Below are 22,821 nucleotides of genomic sequence, written 5' to 3' on the forward strand. Positions count from 1 at the left end.
ACGTTTCACTTGTAACAGTTGTAACATAATTATATTTTATACTGCATCATGTCATAGCTACTTTAATACAGATTTGCCCAAAAAATATTATCAATATTTGAAATAATTATCCAAAATCTGGATAATTTCAATAATTGAAATATTCGGGCGAAAAATATTTCAGACAATTCTATTGCAATTCTATTCTATTCTCTGTACTGCTGGTTCGGCTGCGGAGTATGCGGCCAAACAGAAGCATATAAAGTACTCTGCCTTGGAACCGACGTATGAGTTCATACCGGTGGCGGTGGAGACTGCAGGATCTTGGGGTGCGGAGGCTAAGGAGTTTGTGTGGCAATTGGGTCGGCGACTAAGAGAAAGGGGTGGCGATCCTCGCTCCGGATCGTATCTGGTCCAACAGATCTCCTTGGCAATTCAGCGGGGCAACGCTGCCAGTGTCATGGGGACTTTTGAACCGGCTACGGTCCGAAGTGGGGACTTGGCCTAGTTTAATTTAGTGTTTAAGTTTGACGAAGCCTGTAGCTGATTTATTGTTGTAAGCACTTGACGAAGCCTGCGTTGCTGATCATGAACTATGTGTTGTGTATAATAAATGTTTATTCTATTGTTATATTTAATCCATTTTTAAGAACTTACTATTAATGAAATAAAACTATGAAAACGGATTATATCGCGTATATTGAATTTATAATACATCCCGACGTTTCGAACCCTTTACAGCGTTCGTGGTACCCACATACTAAAAATTATTTAATTTAATTATTTTAGTATGTGGGTACTTTTGCACTTTGTAATTTTTCCTCAGTCACCCGTTGACCACGAACGCTGTAAAGGGTTCGAAACGTCGGGATGTATTATAAATTCAATATACGCGATATAATCCGTTTTCATAGTTTTATTTCATGAGTAACTATCGCGGTAACCGAAGACAATATTAACTTACTATTAATTTAAATTATCAGTCTATTCATATGGAATAAAGTATCTAATACCGTTGAGCTATACCTTATACACTATGTAATTTGATTGTTGTAACTACTCGCGATCCCAGAATCCACAGGACGTGTTTTAGAGGAAATGTACATAATTGGGTCAATTATCTCTTATCGGGTTTAGCTAACGAAATAAAAAGTTGATAGACCCAATTTCAATTTGGTTTTACCTTGAAAATATGATAATTTCCGAATATTGGCGAGTCTTATATTTTAGTAGAAATAAATTTAAAAACCATACCTATCACGAAGGTACCTAATACCTATAACCTGCCCTGCTTCTCAAGGATGGATTGTAAAATTTAATATTCTCGTTACGTAATGACCAGATGCGTATTCTCCGAGTTCTTCAAGTACTTGTGTTTCTCCGCTTCGAAGAGATCCACTAGTCTCTGTGTGAACTCCGCGTGAACTGCGTCCACTTCAGCGTCGGTGGGTTCCAGGTTCTTTTGGACCTCCATGGGGGTGCCGACTGGAAGAAAATAATCCAAGTTGTGGGCTAAGTCGAACAGTAAATAAAGACCCCGAATTGTTACTTAGCAGATCCCACGAGTTAGGTATCCAGCATTTATAAATTTTCGAGTAATACCCCAAAATGTTGAAGACTTTTTTTTGTATTTAAGACAACTCTTCATGAAGCGGTCCCACTACCTACCGATTTAGTGTGGCATACCGGGAAACCAGTGAAACACAATAGCCTAAGATTTGTTATTATATGGTCGACCTTCACCGATACGTCTGACGGATGAAACTTATATTTTATGAAAGAAAATATGTTCCTGAACATAAATAAATAGGGTTGCCTAAAGAAATATGTAATATATCATTTTGATATATAATTCAAGCGTCAGACAGATTAGTGCAATTATATCGATATAAACTCACCTGTTTAAACTTTAAACACGGCAACCACATAATAGTGACAAGAAAAAGATAGGCAACCTAATTGATTTATGTTGTACAAGTTGTATGCTTTCCTTTGGAACTTATTTCGTTCGTCAGACAAGTAGGTGAAATTTGAAGTAAAACATTTTTTTTAATTAATTAATAACGACCTGACCATATTTCTTTAGGCAACCCTATTTATTTATGTTCAGGAACATATTTTCTTTCATAAAATATAAGTTTTATCCGTCAGACGTATCGGTGAAGGTCAACCATATATAACGTATCTCCCACTATAAATAGGGTAAGTAAGCGAGCCCGAGACAGACCTCAAAGCAAGTCGAAGATGTACACCTACCTACTGGATAATCCCACGCCACGAGGAACCCTTTCCATTGTTGACACAATAATTGACCTTGCGTGAACCTTATTGCTACGAGATAGTCTACAAGCTAAGGCTTTGCTGCTAATACATGGCCTAAAACTATACCGAGGGTTTGACTTACCGACAGTAGTGACGGGTGCACGGAGCGGCACCACGCCGAAGTTGTATTGGAACACGCCGCGGCCCACCGGGAACATGGGCGAAATGCCAGTCCAACGCCGCACCGCTTCCTGTAAATAGGGTTTAAAGGTTTTAATTTACAATTGTTGACTGCCAATGGTACCCCAAATTGATTTTACAGTACAAAAACGCACTCACCCTACTCGCTATTTAACAGATTCTTACTACAAATAGACCTGTACCGCTGGCTATATTTTGACCCCTAGGTTATAAAAATATTAAAGTCAATTCTGTTTTCGCTTATGAATACTTTGTTAAGATGTAAATCTTACATTTTGTTTTGTGTCATATATATAATTTGCTTTTCTAGTAATTTGTTATTTTGTGGTAATTATTTTTTATTTTGAATTATTTTGGAAAAAAAAATATTCGAGAGAAAACATGTAACTGTGTTGCATTTAGGATAGTGTTTTTAGTGTGAAAACATAGTTTGTGTCAATTACGTCCACTGCAATCTGATACTATGTCATAATATTCTAAATGACACAAAAAAAAATTAGAGTTAAAAAAATTACTTAGGTCGAATTTAATCGTTTAAATAGGTCCATTAAATGATTTTGTGTCTTATTAAGGCATAGCTTCATGAGATATTTGATGATTTTGTTGTAACAGGCTGTCACCGTTACAAAAGAATATTAAAGATATTAGAGTTTACATCTTATTAATTTGAAATGCGGGATAAATAAGATGTATAAATTTGTGTCACTTGCATCCACTGCATAAACAAATATTACAAAAATATTATTTGCGTTCAAACGAAGCTAGCGGGCGGTCTGAATGGGCAACGGAGGCCGTGCAGGGTGGGGCCGCGGCGTGACCTTGCCGTACGCAACGCATGTTTACTTCGCCTGTGCGCCAAATTAACGCAACTTATTCAAAGAAGTTACGCAAACAACACAACAACAAGCAACAAGCAAGCAAAGAATGCGTCGAATTATCTTTTACCTATTTAAAACTCATAGATATTGTACAATGTCACCATTATGCAAAAGAACTGTAAGTACATGTTTAATTTGCGAGCGAGCTGGCAACATTGCGCAGGGAAATCTTAAAAATATCGCGTTTACGTGAACGTCACATACATTTGTGACAGTGATAGGGAAAAGGTACCACTAAAGTAAAATTTGGTTATTAATACCGTGACTTTCTTTCATTCTTTGATAAAAAAATTGCTATTTATGCAACAAGTGCGGAAATCATCTTTACGCACGTGTATCATACAATGTTTTACTATGCATTGTGCGAGTAAATAAAAAAACATATCATGGCAAATAAGTTTAATTATTAAAAGGAGTGTTTTAAATCGACACGAGTTGCGAATTACCTATTCGCACGTGTATCGTACGTTTTACAGTACATATGGCCCTTTAAACTTTCGACATATGCACGGTAAGTGCTCTTTTCCGCACTAGTGCGAGAAAGTAGCACCATATGTTCTGTAAAAAAAAATTGAAAACAAAAAGCACTAGTGCGGAAAAGCAGTACTTTCCGCACGATATGGCTCCGTAGGAAACGCACTTTTCGAGCACATGCATTGTAAAAAAATATATAGGACTGTATCTCCGAAACCATGCGTCGTAGCGCAAAAATAATAAAATTTTCGTTCCACTTTATGTAACCCAAAAGTAATACATGAAAAATACAATGAAAAAAAAGAAACAAAATCTTTATAGGGCTGTATTAGCTGTATCTCCTATATCGTGTATCGTAGCGCAAAAATAATCAAATTTTCGCTACCCTTTAAGAAGCCCCTAATTAAGATTTAAAAACGCAAAAAAGAAAAAAAAGAGGAAAAAATCTTTATAGGGCTGTATCTCCTAAACCGTGCGTCGTAGCGCAAAAATAAACGTTTCGGTCCCGTTTATGTAACCATTAATTTATATTTAAAAAAAAAACGCAATAAAAAAAAACAAAAAAAAACTGTATAGGGCTGTATCTCCTAAACCGTCGTAGCGCAAAAATAATCAAATTTTAGTTCCCCTTTATGGAACCCCAAACTAATATACAAAAAACACAATGAAAAAAAAAAGACAAAAAAAAATCTTTATAGGGCTGCATCTCCTAAATCGTGCATCGTAGCGCAAAAATAATCAATTTTTCGTTCCCCTTTAAGAAACCCTTAATTAATACTTAAAAAAAAACAAAAAAAAAACAGGAAAAAATCTTTATAGAGCTATATCTCCTAAACCGTGCGTGGTAGCACAAAAATAACAAAATTTTCGCTCCCCTATACGGAACCCCAAAGTAATATACAAAAAACACAATGAAAAAAAAAAACAACAAAAAAATCTTTATAGGGCTGCATCTCCTAAACCGTGCATCGTAGCACAAAAATAATCAAATTTTCGTTCCCCTTAAGAAACCCTTAATTAAAACTTAAAAAAAAACCAGGAAAAAACTTTATAGAGCTATTATAGCTATATATATAGATATAATATCTCCTAAACCGTGCGTTGTGGCGCAAAAATAATAAAAGTTTCGTTCCTCTTTATGCAACCCATAATTTATATTTAAAAAAAAAAACGCAATTTAAAAAAAAAAAAACATTATAGGGCTGTATCTCTTAAACCATGCGTCGTAGCGCAAAAATAATAAAAATTTCGTTCCCCTTTATGAAGCCCCAAAGTAATATACTAAAAACACAATGAAAAAAAAGAAAAAAAATAACAAAAAAAACTTTATAGGGCTGTATCTCCTACACCGTGCATCGTAGCGCAAAAATAATTAAAAAACCCCTTTAAGAAACCCCTAATTAAGATTGAAAAACACAAAAAAGAAAAAGAGGAAAAAAATCATTTTAGGGCTGTATCTCCTAAACCGTGCGTCGTAGCGCAAAAATAATAAAATTTTCGTCCCCCTTTACGGAACCCCAAAGTAATATACAAAAAACACAATGAAAAAAAAAAACAAAAAAAACTTTATAGGGCTGTATCTCCTAAACCGTCGTAGCGCAAAAATAATCAAATTTTCGTTCCCCTTTGTGGAACCCCAAACTAATATACAAAAAACACAATGAAAAAAAAAACAACAAAAAAAATCTTTATAGGGCTGCATCTCCTAAACCGTGCATCGTAGCACAAAAATAATCAAATTTTCGTTCCCCTTTAAGAAACCCTTAATTAAAACTTAAAAAAAAACCAGGAAAAAAAACTTTATAGAGCTATTATAGATATTATATAATATCTCCTAAACCGTGCGTGGTGGCGCAAAAACAATAAAATTTTCGTTCCCCTTTATGCAACCCATAATTTATATTTAAAAAAAACGCAAAATTAAAAAAAAAAACATTATAGGGCTGTATCTCTTACACCATGCGTCGTAGCGCAAAAATAATTTAAAAAACCCCTTTAAGAAACCCGTAATTAATACTTAAAAAAAAAAACAGGAAAAAAAACTTTATAGAGCTGTATCTCCTAAACCGTGCGTGGTACCGCAAAAACAATAAAATTTACGTTCCCCTTTATGCAACCCATAATTTATATTAAAAAAAACGCAAAATTTAAAAAAAAAATCTTTATAGGGCTGTATCTCCTAAACCATGCGTCATAGCGCAAAAATAATAAAATTTTCGTTCTCCTTTATGAAACCCCAAAGTAATATACAAAAAACACAATGTAAAAAAGAAAAAAACAATAAAAAATCTTTATAGGGCTGTATCTCCTAAACCATGCGTCGTAGCGCAAAAATAATAAAATTTTCGTTCCCCTTTATGCAACCCATAATTTATATTTAAAAAAAAAAACGCAAAATTTAAAAAAAATATATAATTATAGGGCTGTATCTCTTAAACCATGCGTCGTAGCGCAAAAATAATTTAAAAAACCCCTTTAAGAAACCCGTAATTAATACTTAAAAAAAAAAACAAAAAAAAACCAGGAAAAAAAACTTTATAGAGCTGTATCTCCTAAACCGTGCGTGGTACCGCAAAAACAATAAAATTTTCGTTCCCCTTTATGCAACCCATAATTTATATTTAAAAAAACGCAAAATTAAAAAAAAAACTTTATAGGGCTGTATCTCCTAAACCAGGGGTCGGCAACAGGCGGCCCGCGGGCCGCATGTGGCCCGCGAACCTCTCACTTGCGGCCCGCGAGCCTCCCTGGCTATTTTGTATGTAATTTTGACAAACGACAATACCTGATAAAGTCATAGATATTAGCAAAGTGCGGCCCGCGTCAATTTCGTTAACTGCTATGTGGCCCTTGGCTGCTAAAAGGTTGCCGACCCCTGTCCTAAACCATGCGTCGTAGCGCAAAAATAATAAAATTTTCGTTCCCCTTTATGAAGCCCCAAAATAATATACAAAAACACAAGAAAAAGAAAGAAAAAAATAATAACAAAAAACTTTATAGGGCTGTATCTCCTAAACCGTGCATCGTAGCGCAAAAATAATCAATATCCGTTCCCCTTTAAGAAGCCCCTAATTAAGATTTAAAAACGCAAAAAAGAAAAAGAGAAAAAAATCATTTTAGGGCTGTATCTCCTAAACCGTGCGTCGTAGCGCAAAAATAATAAAATTTTCGTTCCCTTTTATGAAACCCCAAAGTAATAACAAAAAACGCAATGACAAAAAAAAAGAAAAAAAACAACAATAAAAACTTTAGGGATGTATCTCCTAAACCGTGCATGGTAGCGAAAAATAATCAAATTTTCGTTCCCCTTAAGAAGCCCTTAATTAAGATTTAAAAACGTAAAAAAGAAAAAGAAAAAAATCTATATAGGGCTGTATCTCCTAAACCGTGCGTCGTAGCGCAAAAATAATTAAATTTTCGTTCCCCTTTATGAAACCCCAAAGTAATATACAAAAAACACAATGTAAAAAAGGAAAAAGGAAAAAAAAATAAAAAAAACTTTATAGGGCTGTATCTCCTAAACCGTGCGTCGTAGCGCAAAAATAATCAAATTTTCTTTCCTCTTTATTCAACCCTTAATTTATATTTAAAAAAAAACGCTTTCACTAAACTGCTGTAACTCGGAAACTTAGAATCCACAAAGGGGACTTTACTAAATTATGACACATATTAAAGCCTGACCAGTAATATATGATCATTGTCAAGAGGGCGCTGTTCATTCTCATGTATAGGGTGACAGTTCAGTATAGTATGAAAAAATATTGTATTTAATGAACATCATCATCAATGTAATTAATGTTGCTTGCCACGCTTAAACATAACAAAAACCACAATAAATTGCGTCTTAAAATAAACTTAAAAAGTCTACTAAAAATTGAAACAAAAGTAATTTTTAAGTCGCTGATGTGACATTCTCAATCAAAAGGTACCACTTTGTCGTTTACCATAAAGACGAAATTTGATTATATCTTTATACAAATAACCTGTCAGAGAAAGTGGTACCTTTTGATTAGGAACGTCACAAATGTTGGTCAGTATGAGGAGTGCAGCCTACAGTTTATTTTTAATTATATTTATATACCTACTACGGTAAGATTGATAAGACAATGTAATTATGCCTCCGAATGAAATAAATACACTGTATCGCAAAACTAAGTGGCGAGACAGCTCATAATGCCATCTCTTGGTTGGTCTTAACAAGGGTAAAGGAGATAGATAGTATTAAGATCTCAGTCGCCAGCTGATATTGCGGCAAGTATAATAAGCACCCCACCCGCGTAGGTACCCTTTCCCGCGCCCCCGCGCACGCCCTTCTTGCTCAATTGAGTTTTATTTTGCCAGATAGTAAAAAAACCGTGGATCAAAATGACCCAAATTATGAATGATGTCTCAATGTGGTATTATAATATTGTAGACGTAAACTTAATAATATGAATTTTTTTTTGTGGCAGATACAGGGTGTTAATTAGAAAAAAATTTTTTTTTAATAAAAGCGGTGGATGAATTTGACACAGATTTGTTTGAATAACATATAACAATGTTCTGTAAAGTACAACACTTCACTTACCGACTCTAATATTTTTTTAGGCGTTTTAGGATCAATATTAGGTATTTATTAAATGCCATTATAGCCGTGGATGAAAATGACACAAAATGCGTGTGTACGTCGGAAGCCACTTTGCCTTTACAGGGAAACAAAGAATTTCGTCTCTAATATTTTTTTTACAGAATGCTGATTGAAAAAAGAAATACCTAAATTTCTACCTAAGCAAATACCTAGGATGACACAAAATATTATTTTTAGGTTTAGTATATGGTCTGGAAACTATATATAAAAAATAAGCAACATTAATATTCTTATAACCTCAGAAGTTATTGGTACAGGTCTAAAAGTACAAAATACAAAGATACCAAGTCAGAATGTGTTATAATTTCTATGAAGGATGTTGCACAGATTAGGTTCTAATTTTTTTTTTGTGGCCCGATTATTTAATAAAGTTTACGAATTTACAGTTTTCTTATACAGTACAATTTATATCAATTTACATTAAAACTAACTAAAAAGTAAACTAAACTAAAACCAAGTCACAACAATCTAAAACCAAGTCACAACAATCTGGTTCTAATTCGTTTCGAGATAAAAATATTGGTGAAGCAAATGCCCAGAATTCTTTGTATACAGACCAAAATTACGTCACGATTTTGCATTGCCTTCGTTTCTCTTACCTGGAACCATCTCAGCCAGCTGTCTTGAGGGTTATTCAATGGCCGAAACACGTCGGGCTCGCCGAAAGAGAATACTGGCACGAGGGGCGCTCTGCAATAAAAGGCAGCGATGTTAATCGATGGTCCATTCATCGATTAGTTGGTAATCAATTTTTCCGTTATACTTCAATTGCTCAACTCATTTTTTTTTAACAATCCATTCAATCCACTGAAATTTCATGCTGAAATTCGTATTAGTTTTGGAAATAAAGTGATGTATATTGAGACAACTAACAAAAATTTTATATACTCGAATCGAACATCGTATACTGAGGAAAGTCACTTGCACCACAATACGCGGTACAGTTAACGCGGAGGAGAGTAACAAAAGTGTGGCATACCTACTGATACAACTCATTGGGTCGACGTGGTAAAAAATCATTATATCCCCTGTGAGACTTTGACTGCTTAGCATGATTTCGCGCGGGACTCCATTAACTTGAAGTCGCGCTTGACATATTCCGTTACTGTCCACAATTAGACAAATTAAATCCCAGGTAGCAAAATGACGTCAGCGACGTCATAATTATGGCATTATTACGTCATTACGACGTCGCTGACGTCATTTGACGTCATTTTGCTACCTGGGATAGGCATAGTAGTTTATTATTCTTACCCTGATGCCATCGCGATACGGATAAATCCTTTCCTCCTGCTCAAGATGACAGTGTACTCTCCAGGGTGGGAGTCCAACGCCTCAGCAGCCCCTCCAACGATCAATGCCACACAGTTGCCTTTATGCTTCTTCTTATCCAGCAGATACAACAAACTTTCTCTTGACGATGTGCAAGCGCCCAGCCCAAGAATCAAATCCCTGAAGAACGGTATTAGAAAATGGCCGCCCAAAGTGATCATATTGCAGCTCATTCCAGGGAATATCTTGTAGAAGTCCAAGGCGTTTGTAGCGAAAGCCCCGAAGGCGCCGGTGCAGACAACGCCGTGTGGGAAACACGCGAGGAGGTAGTTTCTGGAAGGATCCAGGTCCGCCGTCTTAACAAGCTTGAGAGGGAAGTAGTCGCGATAGTAACGCCACCAGGCCCAGTTTCTGACCCATTCAAACCTGAAAGAGAAAGATACATATGTCACCAAACCAGATCAAACCCAAATCGTAATTTGTGCAACCTACGACGACGTAATATTTGATTTGATAATTTACCAATTGCTCTTCAGTTAAGATAAACATCTTGAGGAAACCGGACTAATCCCAAAAAGGCCTAGTAGTAGGTCTGCTTGGAAGTTAGAAAGTCACATGGCAGTTTGGGATAGGTTGCCAGCCAAATACGGACCCCGAGCACCCTTAAAGATGTATTCGAGATCGAGATCGCTAACATCAGGAGGCGGATCGTCACGAACTATAGGTACCTAATACCACCATATCCTTCATTGTTTTACACTCCTTAGGGAGGTGTCTAAGATTAACTTAAATTTCTAGATAGGTACTAACGTGCGTCCCCCTCTAGCCGGCGTGTCAATATCTCTCAACATCCACACGGCGTACATGATGCCGACCCACCAGTACTGCGAGTACAGCAGCTTCAAGAACAGGTAGATGGCGATGGCTTCCCCGAATAGTACCAGGCTGATCCAGCCGATGGCGCCGAGGGTCTGGAGGCGCCTCGTCATAGGCAGGTCGCGTGGTGCCCATTGTACGCCTAAGGCGTCTGATAGGCTCCTGGAATTAAGTAGAATTAGAGGTAATTTATACGCCTATGGACAGGGCAGTGACAGTCACTTGGGTTATCTTGGTTTTTAGGCGGTAGTAAAGCCCATTACACGGATCAAGAATATTCGATAGGAGGACATTGCTAACTCTAGGTAACTACAGAGTACAATGAGTTCAGTCGATCAACCAACCGTAATGCAACGAAAATCGCATGCAAGTTCTTGAACCGTCTAAATGAAATGAAATGAAATCATTTTATTTCGTGTAACCGTGTCACATACATTCTGTTAGTAAAAGACAGTTTCAAGAGGGTTAGTATACCTAAGCCTAATAACAATTATACCTCTACCTAAACCGACTGGTGGGTCGCAGCCCCGCACAGTGTAACATTAGCGGACAATCCGGCTTATCCGCTATCATCCTTAAGATGATGTTGGAACTGTCCCGCACCCGGCGCACCAGGGATGCGGCGCGCCTGCGCAAGGTCGCCTGAAAACAATCAACGCGCGCCTCCGCAAACATTCCTGATGCGCTACAGAAGCGAGGCAGTCCCACAATCACCCGGAACGCGTTATTATATTGGACACGGAGAGCCCCATAGGCCCGCTGTGAATACTGAACCCATAGGTTGCAGGCATACAGGGAAGTACAGAACGCTCTAAACAGAGTAACCCGAACCCCCCTGGAACACCCCGCAAACCTTCGAGCTATCATATTCGCACGCACCGATAAGGCCCTCCGCTCCCGTTCGATGTCCATGTCGTCTTTGAGGTCGGCCGCAACCACATGGCCTAAATATTTAAATTGGGTTACCCGGTCCATAGTACTGTCGTTTAGCGCAATTGCGGGGAACTCTGAATATTTGTTGCGGTCGCACTCAAAGACGACATACTGGCTTTTTTTTACATTTCAGACCGTGACTGGCAGCATAAGCCTCGCACACATTGAGCAGCCTTCGTATACCACAGACTGAGGCGCTCAGAAGCACCATGTCGTCCGCGTAACTTATGTTGTTAACGCACACTCCGTCTATATGACACCCGACATGGATGCTGCTGAGCGTCTCAATCAGTTCGTTAATATACAAATTGAAGAGCGTTGGTGAACTCAAACCTCCCTGTCTCACCCCACACTCCAACCTGTATTCATCAGACAGCACATTTGCCCATCTAACGAACTGATTTCCATACCAGTACCTGAACATACGTACCGTTTCCGGTGGTATATTATAGTATATTGTAGGAAACCAGGTCAAAAGCCCTAGATAGATCCAGGAAACAGGCAATAACTGGGTTCTTACTCCTAGTGTAATATTTGATAGTGTGCTTCAGACACAGTATTGCGGATTCTGTAGACAGACGGGGTCGGAAACCAAATTGGTTGTCATGCAGTTTAACACATTCATTTAGCTGTGAATTAAGCACACCATCAAATATTTTGGCCATAATTGTTGCTAATGATATCGGCCTGTAGTTATTACGGTCGGCCAAGTCCCCAGTTTTATTCTTAACCACGGGTACGACAATTATTGTCCGCATCATATCAAGGGGCAAATAGGAATGTCTAATACACAAGGTAAAGAACATAGCCAAAACCCTGGACATGTGAGGACCCGCGTTCTGGAGGTACTCAATGCTGAGCCCATCATGTCCCGGGGATCTGCCCCTAGACATTGATTTGATGACTTTAGCAATATCTTTGGCCGAAAAACCTGGGCCTAGGTTTTCATCATAGGTCTCAACATCGAGCTCCCCCATCGACGGATCTAAGGGAGATTTTATAAAGAAATGGTCCTTAAATAGATTGGCAATGCCTTTAGGATCGCTTATACCATCAACACTAGCCGGGTTCCCCGCCTTATACTTCATTTTGCCAGTAGACCTCCAGAAGCCACGGAAGTCTTTTTTAGAGTGGTGAGAGGTAATAATGTCCAGTTTAATTTGGTTTTGATGATCTTGACACCATTTTAAACGTGATTTAAATATCTTCCGACTCTCACACATCTCTTTAAAAAGGCACCCGCTAGTAGGTCTTCCCCCCAGTGTCCATTCACGAAACTTTTGCCTAGCCACCCCATGGACGTCACTGACAAACTTATTCCACCCTGTCACTTGTTTTTTAGGCTTATTTCCCTTTTCACGCCTTCCTACCATCGCTGATGTCCTAAGGGCATTAATTACGTCATAATACAGCACATCGAGAACTTTTTTGTGCTCAGGATTCTGACAAAATTTATCAGCACAGGTTCTGAGTTTCGATGGAAGATCGATACATTTTAACATTTCGTGACATTTCTTATGAAACAATTTAATCTGCTCTGACGTTCTTTCTCCCCATATTACATTGTTTGCGTTATTTACAGGAGCGCTGCCAAAATAAATGGGGCTTAAAGGACAGACAACATCAGCATCCGGGACCTATACGCGATATACCCATTATTCTACGTTTTCCGCGTGTTAGGATTGTAAAATTGGGAATGGGAGTTATTAAATCTAGAATCTTTGAGCTTCTATTAAACAAGTTCTTAAGCTTACCCTGGATATGTCTTGCTTTTTGGACTTCTTGACATTTTGTTATTTTTACCCAGCAACGGAAGTGGTAAGAAGGAAATAATAATAAATTATGATGGACGCATAGACTGCACTCAAATAAAAATTACAAAATGCCAATCTAGTTATTAAAAACTGCATTTAAATTTGGCATTTTCTTGTTACATTTTGAAATTATTTTAGTATTTTTGGTGAAAATTACCTACATGTTTGATTTAGTTAGGAGTTTGTCTAATCGCGTTGGTTTAGCGCCATGACGTTAGGTTAATTTGAATAATTGTCTTGTGAAGTAAAGAACCCGTAAATATACTTTGTAGGTACATAATACAAAACATTTACGCGAATCTATATGGTGCGGCGCGTTGACGAAAGATGGAATGAAGTTTTGATGAGATGATCCAATCGAACAAATTATAATTATACACATTTATGTAACACACACCTCCTGAATGTAATTACGTAATGAAACCCTAAAACCTAAGTCATCTAAGATCTAAAATAAATAATATTGACGCGCCAACAATAATAATGACGCATCATTTCATACCTACATAAAGTTCAATAGCCAAGCTATCTAATAGTCTGCATGTGGGCAACTGTGCACAGGAAGTTTCGTGACTGTAAATTACCGTGCATATAGTATGAATTATCTCAAATGATTTTTTCGTGCTCGAACTTTACAGCACGTGCCAAAGCAAGCATATCGTTTAAAAAGTAACTATTGTGAAATCGTAATAGTAGTAAGGTTCAAATTTATGTGACAGCTCATTCAGGGAACAATCAGGGTGGTCTCTTCTTTGGTGTTATCTCCAAAGAAGAGACTGCGTTATCTCGGAATGGGCTGTTTCATGAATTTGAACCATATAAATAGAATGGTAAATTTGCTTATTAAACGGGCTTGTTCCTGTTACTTATGTCGGGGCTATTAGCAGTAAGCAGTGTAACCACTAACCACTGCATAAAGGGCCCGAATCCGAAAAAATCAGCTGAGATAATTCGTACTATACCTACATTTACTAACGGTGAGTTAGGGCTAACCCTGGAGACTGTATAGATTAATTTTAAAACTAACACGGGACTTAATCGCGTACAAACTTACGTTTATTTATGGCCTGACGTTTCGAACGTGACGTTACGTTCGTGGTCACAGGCAGACTGGCGAGGAATTGTATCAACATCTTGCCGCGCGGGTTTTCAAAATTTTTTGTTCCCCAATAGCTTTTATGAAACAAAAGCTATTGGGGAACAAAATTTTTGGGTAATTACCTAATCTATACAGTCACCCTAGATGGTGTAAATGACCCTAAGTCAGATACGTACCAGAAGCCATCTTTAATATGTGCCCAAATTTCGCCAAAATCCATATTTTCACACACTTTTAGATGCAACAACACACTTGAGCCAAATCAGGCAACAGGATACGAAATGTTCATATTTTTATCAGTCAATAACACTTGCCGTTTAAATATTGTTTCGATATCCTATCAGGACCATTTATCTCTTCGATTGCTGTTTAAACTGAAGCCTTATCACCTTGGAAATACTAATCATTTGTGTGTAATGATGAAATCAATTATTTTCGGTAAAGTAATTCCTAATCTAGTAATTAACCCAAAGTCCATAATCGTAATTAGGTAGCGTATCAGCAGTATAAGATAAGTAGTCTAAGGAAAAAACGTACCTCGGAATATCAAGAAAATGTGATACTCGAATAGATGGCGCCACACCTTTGGCCTAAAATCGTCGTCAATAGAACTTGCAAATAATGTAAACAAAAAATGGTATGGTAATGGTAAAATGGTTTGTTTACATTATTATTTTACATGAGCATAGAACATTATGCAGCAAAAGATATCAGTAGGGACGGTTAATCATTTGTTAATAATTATACAACGCATGAAATTTGTCTTTCACAAACTACGAAGTTTCAAGCCCCTAACTGAAAATAAATGTTCTCGATATAACCCCTCTCAACACTTAGATTTTCAAGTCCACTATTTAAAAAAAATGTTCGCTCCCGATGCAAACTTTATCAATCAGTTTTCGTCTATTTTAAATACAATGCCCTTTTACCAAGTTTTATGTTCCTAGCTTAAACGAAAACTTGAATCACATATAAACTTACACCCCCTTCTTAAACCTCTTTGAATTTGGGTTGAATTATTAAGAACGTTGAAATAACTTTTCACCTCAGCAGCTCGAACAAGCCTACTCTCGTCACTCCCTGGAGTGAGGAAAGTGCGACTTTCCTCACTCCAGGGAGTGAAACAATGTAGCTTTTTAATTTAGTGAAGGCCTTGTACTTTTTACATTTTTTTTTATGGTATGGTATGGTACGGTACGGTACGCTTCGGTCCGGTCCGGTCCGGTACGGTACGGTCCGGTACGGTACGGTACGGTCCGGTACGGTCCGGTCCGGCCCGGCCCGGTCCGGTCCGATCCGGTCCGGTCCCGTATCGTATCGTATCGTACATATTATAATACTTTTTTTTTCTGTTTATTCTGTGTAATTCGAAATACATTTTAACCTTTAATATGTTCTCACTACTGAGGTGAAAAATTATGTGTGGAACACGAGAGCAAAGTTATTTTACATCTCGTGTTTTTGAGTCCCTCGCTACGCTCAAGATTCTACCTTAGAATCACTCGCTTCGCTCGTGATTCAATTATAGAATCTTTCGCTTTCTCGAGCCTCAAAATAAACACTCGCAAGAAAAACCAACTTTCCTCTCTTGTTGCAAAAATAACTATTTTTTGTAATATTATACAATGCCTTTCTAAGAAGTTTCAAAGCATTTGTAATGAATTCAAACTTTCAACCCCTTTTTAACCCCTTTAGGGGATGAATATTTAAAAACGCTTAAATTACTTTTCTTATATTCTAATAATATGCCTTTATACAAAGACTGAAGTCCTGTACTCAAAAAAGGTTTGATCTCCATACAAAGTTTCAACCTCTTTTTTACCACCTTGGGGGATGAATTTTGAAAAATGCTGAAATGAGTTCTTCCCTTTTAATTAAATATTTCTCTACGAAGTTTCAAAATTTCGAATTTAGGACCCCTACAAATTTTCAACCCCTTTTTAACCACTTTACGGGATGAATTTTTAAAAACGCTGAAATTTCTTTTCTTGTATTATAATAATATGCCTTTATACAAAAAGATTCAAGTCCCGCACGCAAAGAAATGTTTGATCTCCATACAAATTTTCAACCCCGTTTTCACCACCTTGGGTGATGAATTTTCAAAAACACTGAAGTCGGTTTTCTACTCTTTTAATGAAATACCTTTTTACAAAGTTTCTAATTCCTAGCTTAAAATAAAATTGGAACCCCATACAAAATTTCAACCCCTTTAAGAGGTAAATCTTTAAAATCGCTGAAATTATTTTTCTTCTATTTTAATAATATGCCTTTATACAAAAATTCAAGTCCCACACTCAATAAAATGTTTGATCTCCATACAAACTTTCAACCCCCTTTTCACCACCCCCCAGGGTCCCCCAGGACAAATTTTAAAAAACGCTGAAATTAGTTTTTTTGTTTTTTAATATAATACCTTTTTGTAAAGTTTCATTGCAAGTTCCTAGCTTAGAATAAAAACTGAAACTTAAAACAAATTTCATCCCATTTTTAACCCCCTTAGGGGTTGAATTTCCAAAAACATCGAAATCACTTTTTTTGTAATGCTATTATGCCTTTCTAAGAAGTTTCAAAGCATTTTTAATGGATTCAAACTTTCAACCCCTTATTAACCCTGTTAGGGGATGAATTTTTAAAAACGCTGAAATTACTTTTCTCGTATTCTAATAATATGTCTTTATACAAAAATTCAAGTCTCGCACTCAAAAAAATACACACATACAAACTTTCAACCCCCTTTTCACCACCTTGGGGGATGAATTTTTAAAAACGCTGAAATTAGTTTTCTTGTTTTTTAATATAAGTAATACCTTTCTGCAAAGTTTTAAGTTCCTAGCTTATAATAAAATTTGAACCCCAAGACAAACTTTCATCCCCTTTTTAACCTACTTAGGGGTTGAATTTTCAAAAACGTCGAATTTTTTTTTTGTTAGCGGCTATTATGCCTTTCTAAGAAGTTTCAAACCATTTGTAATGGATTCAAACTTTCAACCCCTTTTTAACCCTTTTAGGGGATGAATTTTGAAAAACGCTGAAATTACTTTTCTTGTATTCTAATAATATGCCCATGTACAAAGTTTCAAGTCCCGCACTTGATAAAATTTTTGATCTCCATACAAACTTTTTCACCCTTTTTCACCACCTTAGGGGATGAATTTTCAAAAACGCTGAAATTAGTTTTCTTGTTTTTTAATAATATATCTTTTACTTTTACCCAAGGTTCGAATTCATAGCTTAAAATAAAACTTGAACCCCATACAAACTTTCATCCTCTTTTTAACCCCCTTAGGGGTTGAATTTCTCAAAATCGCTTCTTATCTCTTGTACACATTATAAATGTAACCTGGTGTGCAAATATCAACTTTCTAGCTTTTGTAGTTTCGCCTCTGCGTTGATGAGTCAGTCAGTCAGTCAGGACACGTACATTTATATATATAGAAGACTAGCTTTTGCCCGCGACTTCGTCTGCGTGGACTTAGTAACCCCAGCTAGAGTAAGAATAGCGCCTGGAGAAAGTCTTATAGCAATTATGCAATTTGAGCATATTATGCACACAAATTAGCAGACACTTCATTAATTATCTCAATTCCACCCCGCTTTTTACTTTCATAAGGGATGATTTTCGGGATAAAAACTATCCTCTGTCCTTCTCAGGGACTCAACCTATCTCTATGCCAAATTTCATCTAAATCGATTCAGCGGTTTAAGCGTGAAGAGGGAACAGACAGACAGACAGACTTTCGCATTTATAATATTAGTATGGATTGATGATGGCGTTCTCGACACCGTTTGACATTTAGGTAACAATTTTAACACATATCAGTGAAAGAACATGGGTCAGTCATGGCGTTTTAAAATAAAATATTTATTCATATTGGGACCTAGCATGACCTAGATTCATGGGGACCGTGCACGACTACAGAACGCCACACAGCGGTTGCAATTATAGGCTCGTATTTTTTCGAAACTACTAAGCGAGAAGTAAGTAAATCGTAATAATTTCTATGAAAACTACTAAACGGATTTTTATGCTGCTTTCACATATGAATAGAGTGATTCTTGAGGAAGGTTAAGGCGTATAATTTGTTAAGGTTTTGCGTAAATTGGTTGAATTATGAAGATATTTGCTAATGAAGTCAGAAAAAAAATCACGATGGCTAAGAGCTTTAATCGAAAACGCTGCCCAATCCGTTTAATATACCTATAACAACAGAACGTAATATGGTGCAAAGATCTCTCTTTCATTGATCTACAAAAAAGTCCGCGACATTCTTATCTTATCTTATTCGTGAAATTATATCTTTTTACTAACTGAAAAACCACACAATCTTCATCCCTTGGGCTTCGTCACATGGGCACAATACATAAGGTACCTAATCACGGTCCATATCCCGGTCGATATACCTAACCGTGAATCATTCAAAATTGTTACATGGGCAGTGTTCTATACTTCATTAGCAATAGCTTCATAATCACAATGACTAGTGTTTAACCGTCGATAAATGACGCATAAAAGAATAAGAAAACAGGAAACCCGTCACCGATAGCAACTGACCTCTCTTTCATCTTATATAGTCATAAACATTGCAATTAATTCAGATAGCGCTAATAGTCATCAGCTTACGTTTAGCAAAGAGCTATTGTTTGTTGAAGAGGTGTATTAATGTCTAACGTATGCGGAGTGACATCTGGACAAAGTTTTGAACATGTAAAAAGTAAACAAAAAACCGACCAAGTGCGAGTCGGACTCGCGCACCGAGGGTTCCTTACTTTTTAGTATTTGTTGTTATAGCGGTAACAGAAATACATCATCTGTGAAAATTTCAACGGTCTATTAGCTATCACGGTTCATGAGATACAGCCTGGTGACAGACAGACACACGGACAGACGGACAGAAGGACAGACGGACAGCGGAGTCTTAGTAATAGGGTCCCGTTTTTACCCTTTGGGTACAGAACCCTAAAAATTAAACTGAAATTATATCCAACTGCCAATTTAAAGTCTCTATATCTGTCAATTAATCCGGTAAGTTTCATGGACATTGGATTTTTTCTCTTGAAATTATGGTCAATCTAGAAGAACACCATCGCGAAACTGTATGTAATTTCTCCAGCACTATTTCCCTATGGCCGAAAGCGAAGATAGTGGAACACTTTGTGGAAGCGGGTTAGAGGTGAAGGTATATTTATAATAATTTTACATCCTTTTTCTTTAAAAAAAAGTACTGCTAGAAAGTCTGGTTCAGGTAAACATTCCAGCATTAGCCAGTTTCCTGGGAGAGATCGATTGAAGAAAATGACGGCCCGCTGAGTAACAAAATCTTACAGAGGTCATGAGATTATGGCATACGACGATAAGTAGGTTTATATTTAGTGGAAGACAAATTATCTAATATCAGCCTACATAGCCAGAGTTACCGAATAATGTACGGGGCCGTAACAGCGCCATCAACCGTTAATATTAGCCGTCAAATTCGAAGCACGAATTTTATTTATCTCTACACACATCTTATACAAGCTTAGAATGAATGAATCTTTGCGTTTAGTCTCGAGTTACAACCAATTATGGACGTGACGTGTAAGACAAAATTAACCCACTTAGATATAAGGCGTTCTTACCTACAGTTCCACACATAGGTACTTAGATAAAATGATAGCTGGTGTTGTAATGCATTTCAACAATGGAATACAATGTCGCGTAAAATAGTTCAACATAGTGTAGTTAGCCACAGTTCTGACAACTGAAGTACTTACCTAATCGCGCTGAATGCATGATCAATTGATCATGAACATTATGTGATAGCAAAGAGGATATAATAAGATAGAGCGGTACTGTCATAGTAAATTTTGTAACCCCAGTAAATTCACTGCCATCTATCGACACACCTTAAAACTAAAAATGAAGATTTATAAAAATACGATAAAATGTATTTAAATATGGATAAATGATTTTGTTTATTTGCATTAATTATTTTATGATTTTGACCCATGTTCTTTCACCGATATGCGTAAATTGTTAAATAACAAACGAAACCGTCAACGCCATCTATACGACAGTAGGCCAAAGCTAGTAGCGCCCTCTGATCGAGAATCAAATTTTCTTGATTTTCGAGGCACGTTTTTTCCTTAGACTGTATCCATCTATTACGGAGTTATATCTATCTTTGGTGATAGTATAAATGAATGGCAGTCCACTTACAGCGGCGAAGTACAGCGCCATCTACTTCCTCAGTCAAAATAGCTGCAGCATTATTTTGACAATAAACCGGGACAATAATTATCGTACTGTGTGTATTGAAGCTCTACTGGCAATTCATTTATTTTTACAGTTAATTAGTTAACTAAATTCATTATTATAATACCTATATAAACAAGGAGCGGAATTCTCATAGCAAAAATCAAACTTCAAGAGGGATTGACCATTGTGTTTCATCGATAATTCCAGTTATCGATGTTATCGAATCTGTTCGCATATTACCGATCACCACCTTTTTATTAAGTACATTATTCTGTAACATTGGACCTCTGCATATCCATATTAAAATAAATCGCGTCAACGTTAGATACATATGTTCTGTTTTATCCAATATTTTGCTAATCCAAGTCTAATTTCATTACTTAAACGATATCGTGTTAAGTGACAAATATTTATCGATAGTCGATAAAACACAGTAGTCAATCCCTCTTTACATTTGATTTCTGCTATGAGAATTCCGCTCCTTGATTATAAACCGTCATTGTCTCTTTCTTTTTGCTAACGACATGAAAGGGACAGAGAAAATAGAATCAAAGTATTTCGAACTTGTATTAGACCCCGCATGTTGAAATGACATTTGAACCATTTGATGTTCATTGAAATGACATTTGAAAATGCAGTTTTGCTCACTGTTTTTAAGTAGCAAAGTATCCTTGTTCGAGCTGCTGAGGTGAATGTGACATGATCATGGTTAAATAATCAGGACTTAATAAGCTTAACTAGGTATATATGTTCTCGGTAAAGGTTCGGCATAATGGCATAATACCTTATGGCATTAAGATCGCCTTTTGTACACTAAGTTTTTCTTTTGTGCCATAAAGTATAAATAAATAAAGGAATAATATTATAATATTGGTTTATTTATTTATATTAACTAAATAAATACATAAATGTGTTTTAGATGCACCTTTTACTATTATATATATTTTCCAAATAAATACGGAGGTGGGAACCTATTAAGTTACCTAGTAAAAATGCTCAGTTCCCAATCAGTTCTAACTTTAAAAAAAAACAAAATCTACTACGACCGTAACTAATACAAAAAATTCAAAAAAATAACAACACCGACCGATTATAGAAACTTACGCACTTGATAGGAGTTGTAATTAATTCCATTGCGCCCACGTGAATGACACTACAAATTGTTGTAGAAATAGGTATCTTGTTTGTCATAAAACCTCACTACACAAGCGAACGGCGGCGCACCGCGAGTTCCACTAACAAACTGAACTAATACTAATGAACTTTATCAACTCATGTTGTACCTATTGAAGGACTTAAGAACTCGTTCTATTTGGTAGCTTTATTTTAATCAAGATTGCTACATGTGATCTTCAAGATGTTATGCGGTCCCGGCTTTCGGTATTGCACTGAGTCTGAGATAAAAACAGCACTATTACCTATTCTGTGGCGGTACTAAAAACAATACTTTTAACTGGCCATTGATAGATCTTATACCTTGGCAATAAAGATTACTAATTGACAATTCACAGTGTGATCTATGATATCTACCCAATCGTGTGTACAAATACAAACTACCCTCAAGGCTCTATTTAAAATAATACTAAAAAGTACGAAACCCTCGGTGGGCGAGTCCGACTCGCACTTGTCCGGTTTTTTGTATTGTGTGCTACAGATTGTCGTAAAACTTAAGTCCCCGGCAAAAAAGCTCGGTTCTCCATATGATACAAATTACAAACGTAGTTTATACTTTATACGCTATCATTTTAAAACGACTAGCTAGATTGCTCTGAAACTTTGTACTTGCAATTGGCACCGTGCGAAGTACATAGTGGGGGTAAGTAAAACGATCGCAGCGCATAAGGTGGTAAAAATTGACAACTGACGGATTAGCGTCTTTAACATTTCATACAAGTTACATGGGTCGAAATGGAACTTTAATTTACGATTACTCCTGAGATATTCATTTAAATTGTATGGTGTAACATGCCATTGTAATCTGTATGAAATGCTTATTATTAATATTAATTTGATAATTATTAATACTCTATCCGTGTAAATAGCTTTGCAAATACCACATACTATGAAATCTTTTTGTAGAAGATAAGAATGGGTATAGTAAGTTATCCTTAAAAGATAGACATACACCATCGCGGACTTTTTTATAGAGCAATAAAAGAGAGATCTTT

The 22,821-nt window shown here is 36.6% G+C and overlaps 2 protein-coding genes across 4 annotated transcripts in view; one reads left to right on the top strand and one right to left on the bottom strand.

Moving 5' to 3' along the window:
* The window catches only part of LOC134743724 (uncharacterized), a 70,432-nt gene that overhangs the window by 30,027 nt on the left and 17,584 nt on the right, over positions 1 to 22,821 (top strand). The gene's annotated exons all lie outside the window — the stretch shown is intronic.
* LOC134743675 (2-acylglycerol O-acyltransferase 2-like) lies at positions 772 to 21,942 on the bottom strand. Of its 3 annotated transcripts, none has more exons than XM_063677267.1 (6): positions 21,762 to 21,942; positions 10,504 to 10,731; positions 9,676 to 10,119; positions 9,021 to 9,111; positions 2,384 to 2,492; positions 772 to 1,464 (listed from the first exon to the last, which is right to left on the bottom strand). In XM_063677267.1, the coding sequence occupies exons 1-6, from the start codon at positions 21,842 to 21,844 to the stop codon at positions 1,307 to 1,309; spliced, it is 1,113 nt and encodes a 370-aa protein (XP_063533337.1). In that variant the 5' UTR covers positions 21,845 to 21,942; the 3' UTR covers positions 772 to 1,306. The 3 variants fall into 3 exon arrangements, with proteins under 3 accessions (XP_063533337.1, XP_063533338.1, XP_063533339.1); XM_063677268.1 differs by lacking the exon at positions 21,762 to 21,942 and adding an exon at positions 14,592 to 14,650; XM_063677269.1 differs by lacking the exon at positions 21,762 to 21,942 and adding an exon at positions 13,257 to 13,324 and having other exon boundaries at positions 773 to 1,464.

This window comes from Cydia strobilella, chromosome 8, assembly GCF_947568885.1.
Source record: "Cydia strobilella chromosome 8, ilCydStro3.1, whole genome shotgun sequence".
NCBI classification, from domain to species: Eukaryota; Metazoa; Arthropoda; class Insecta; order Lepidoptera; family Tortricidae; genus Cydia; species Cydia strobilella.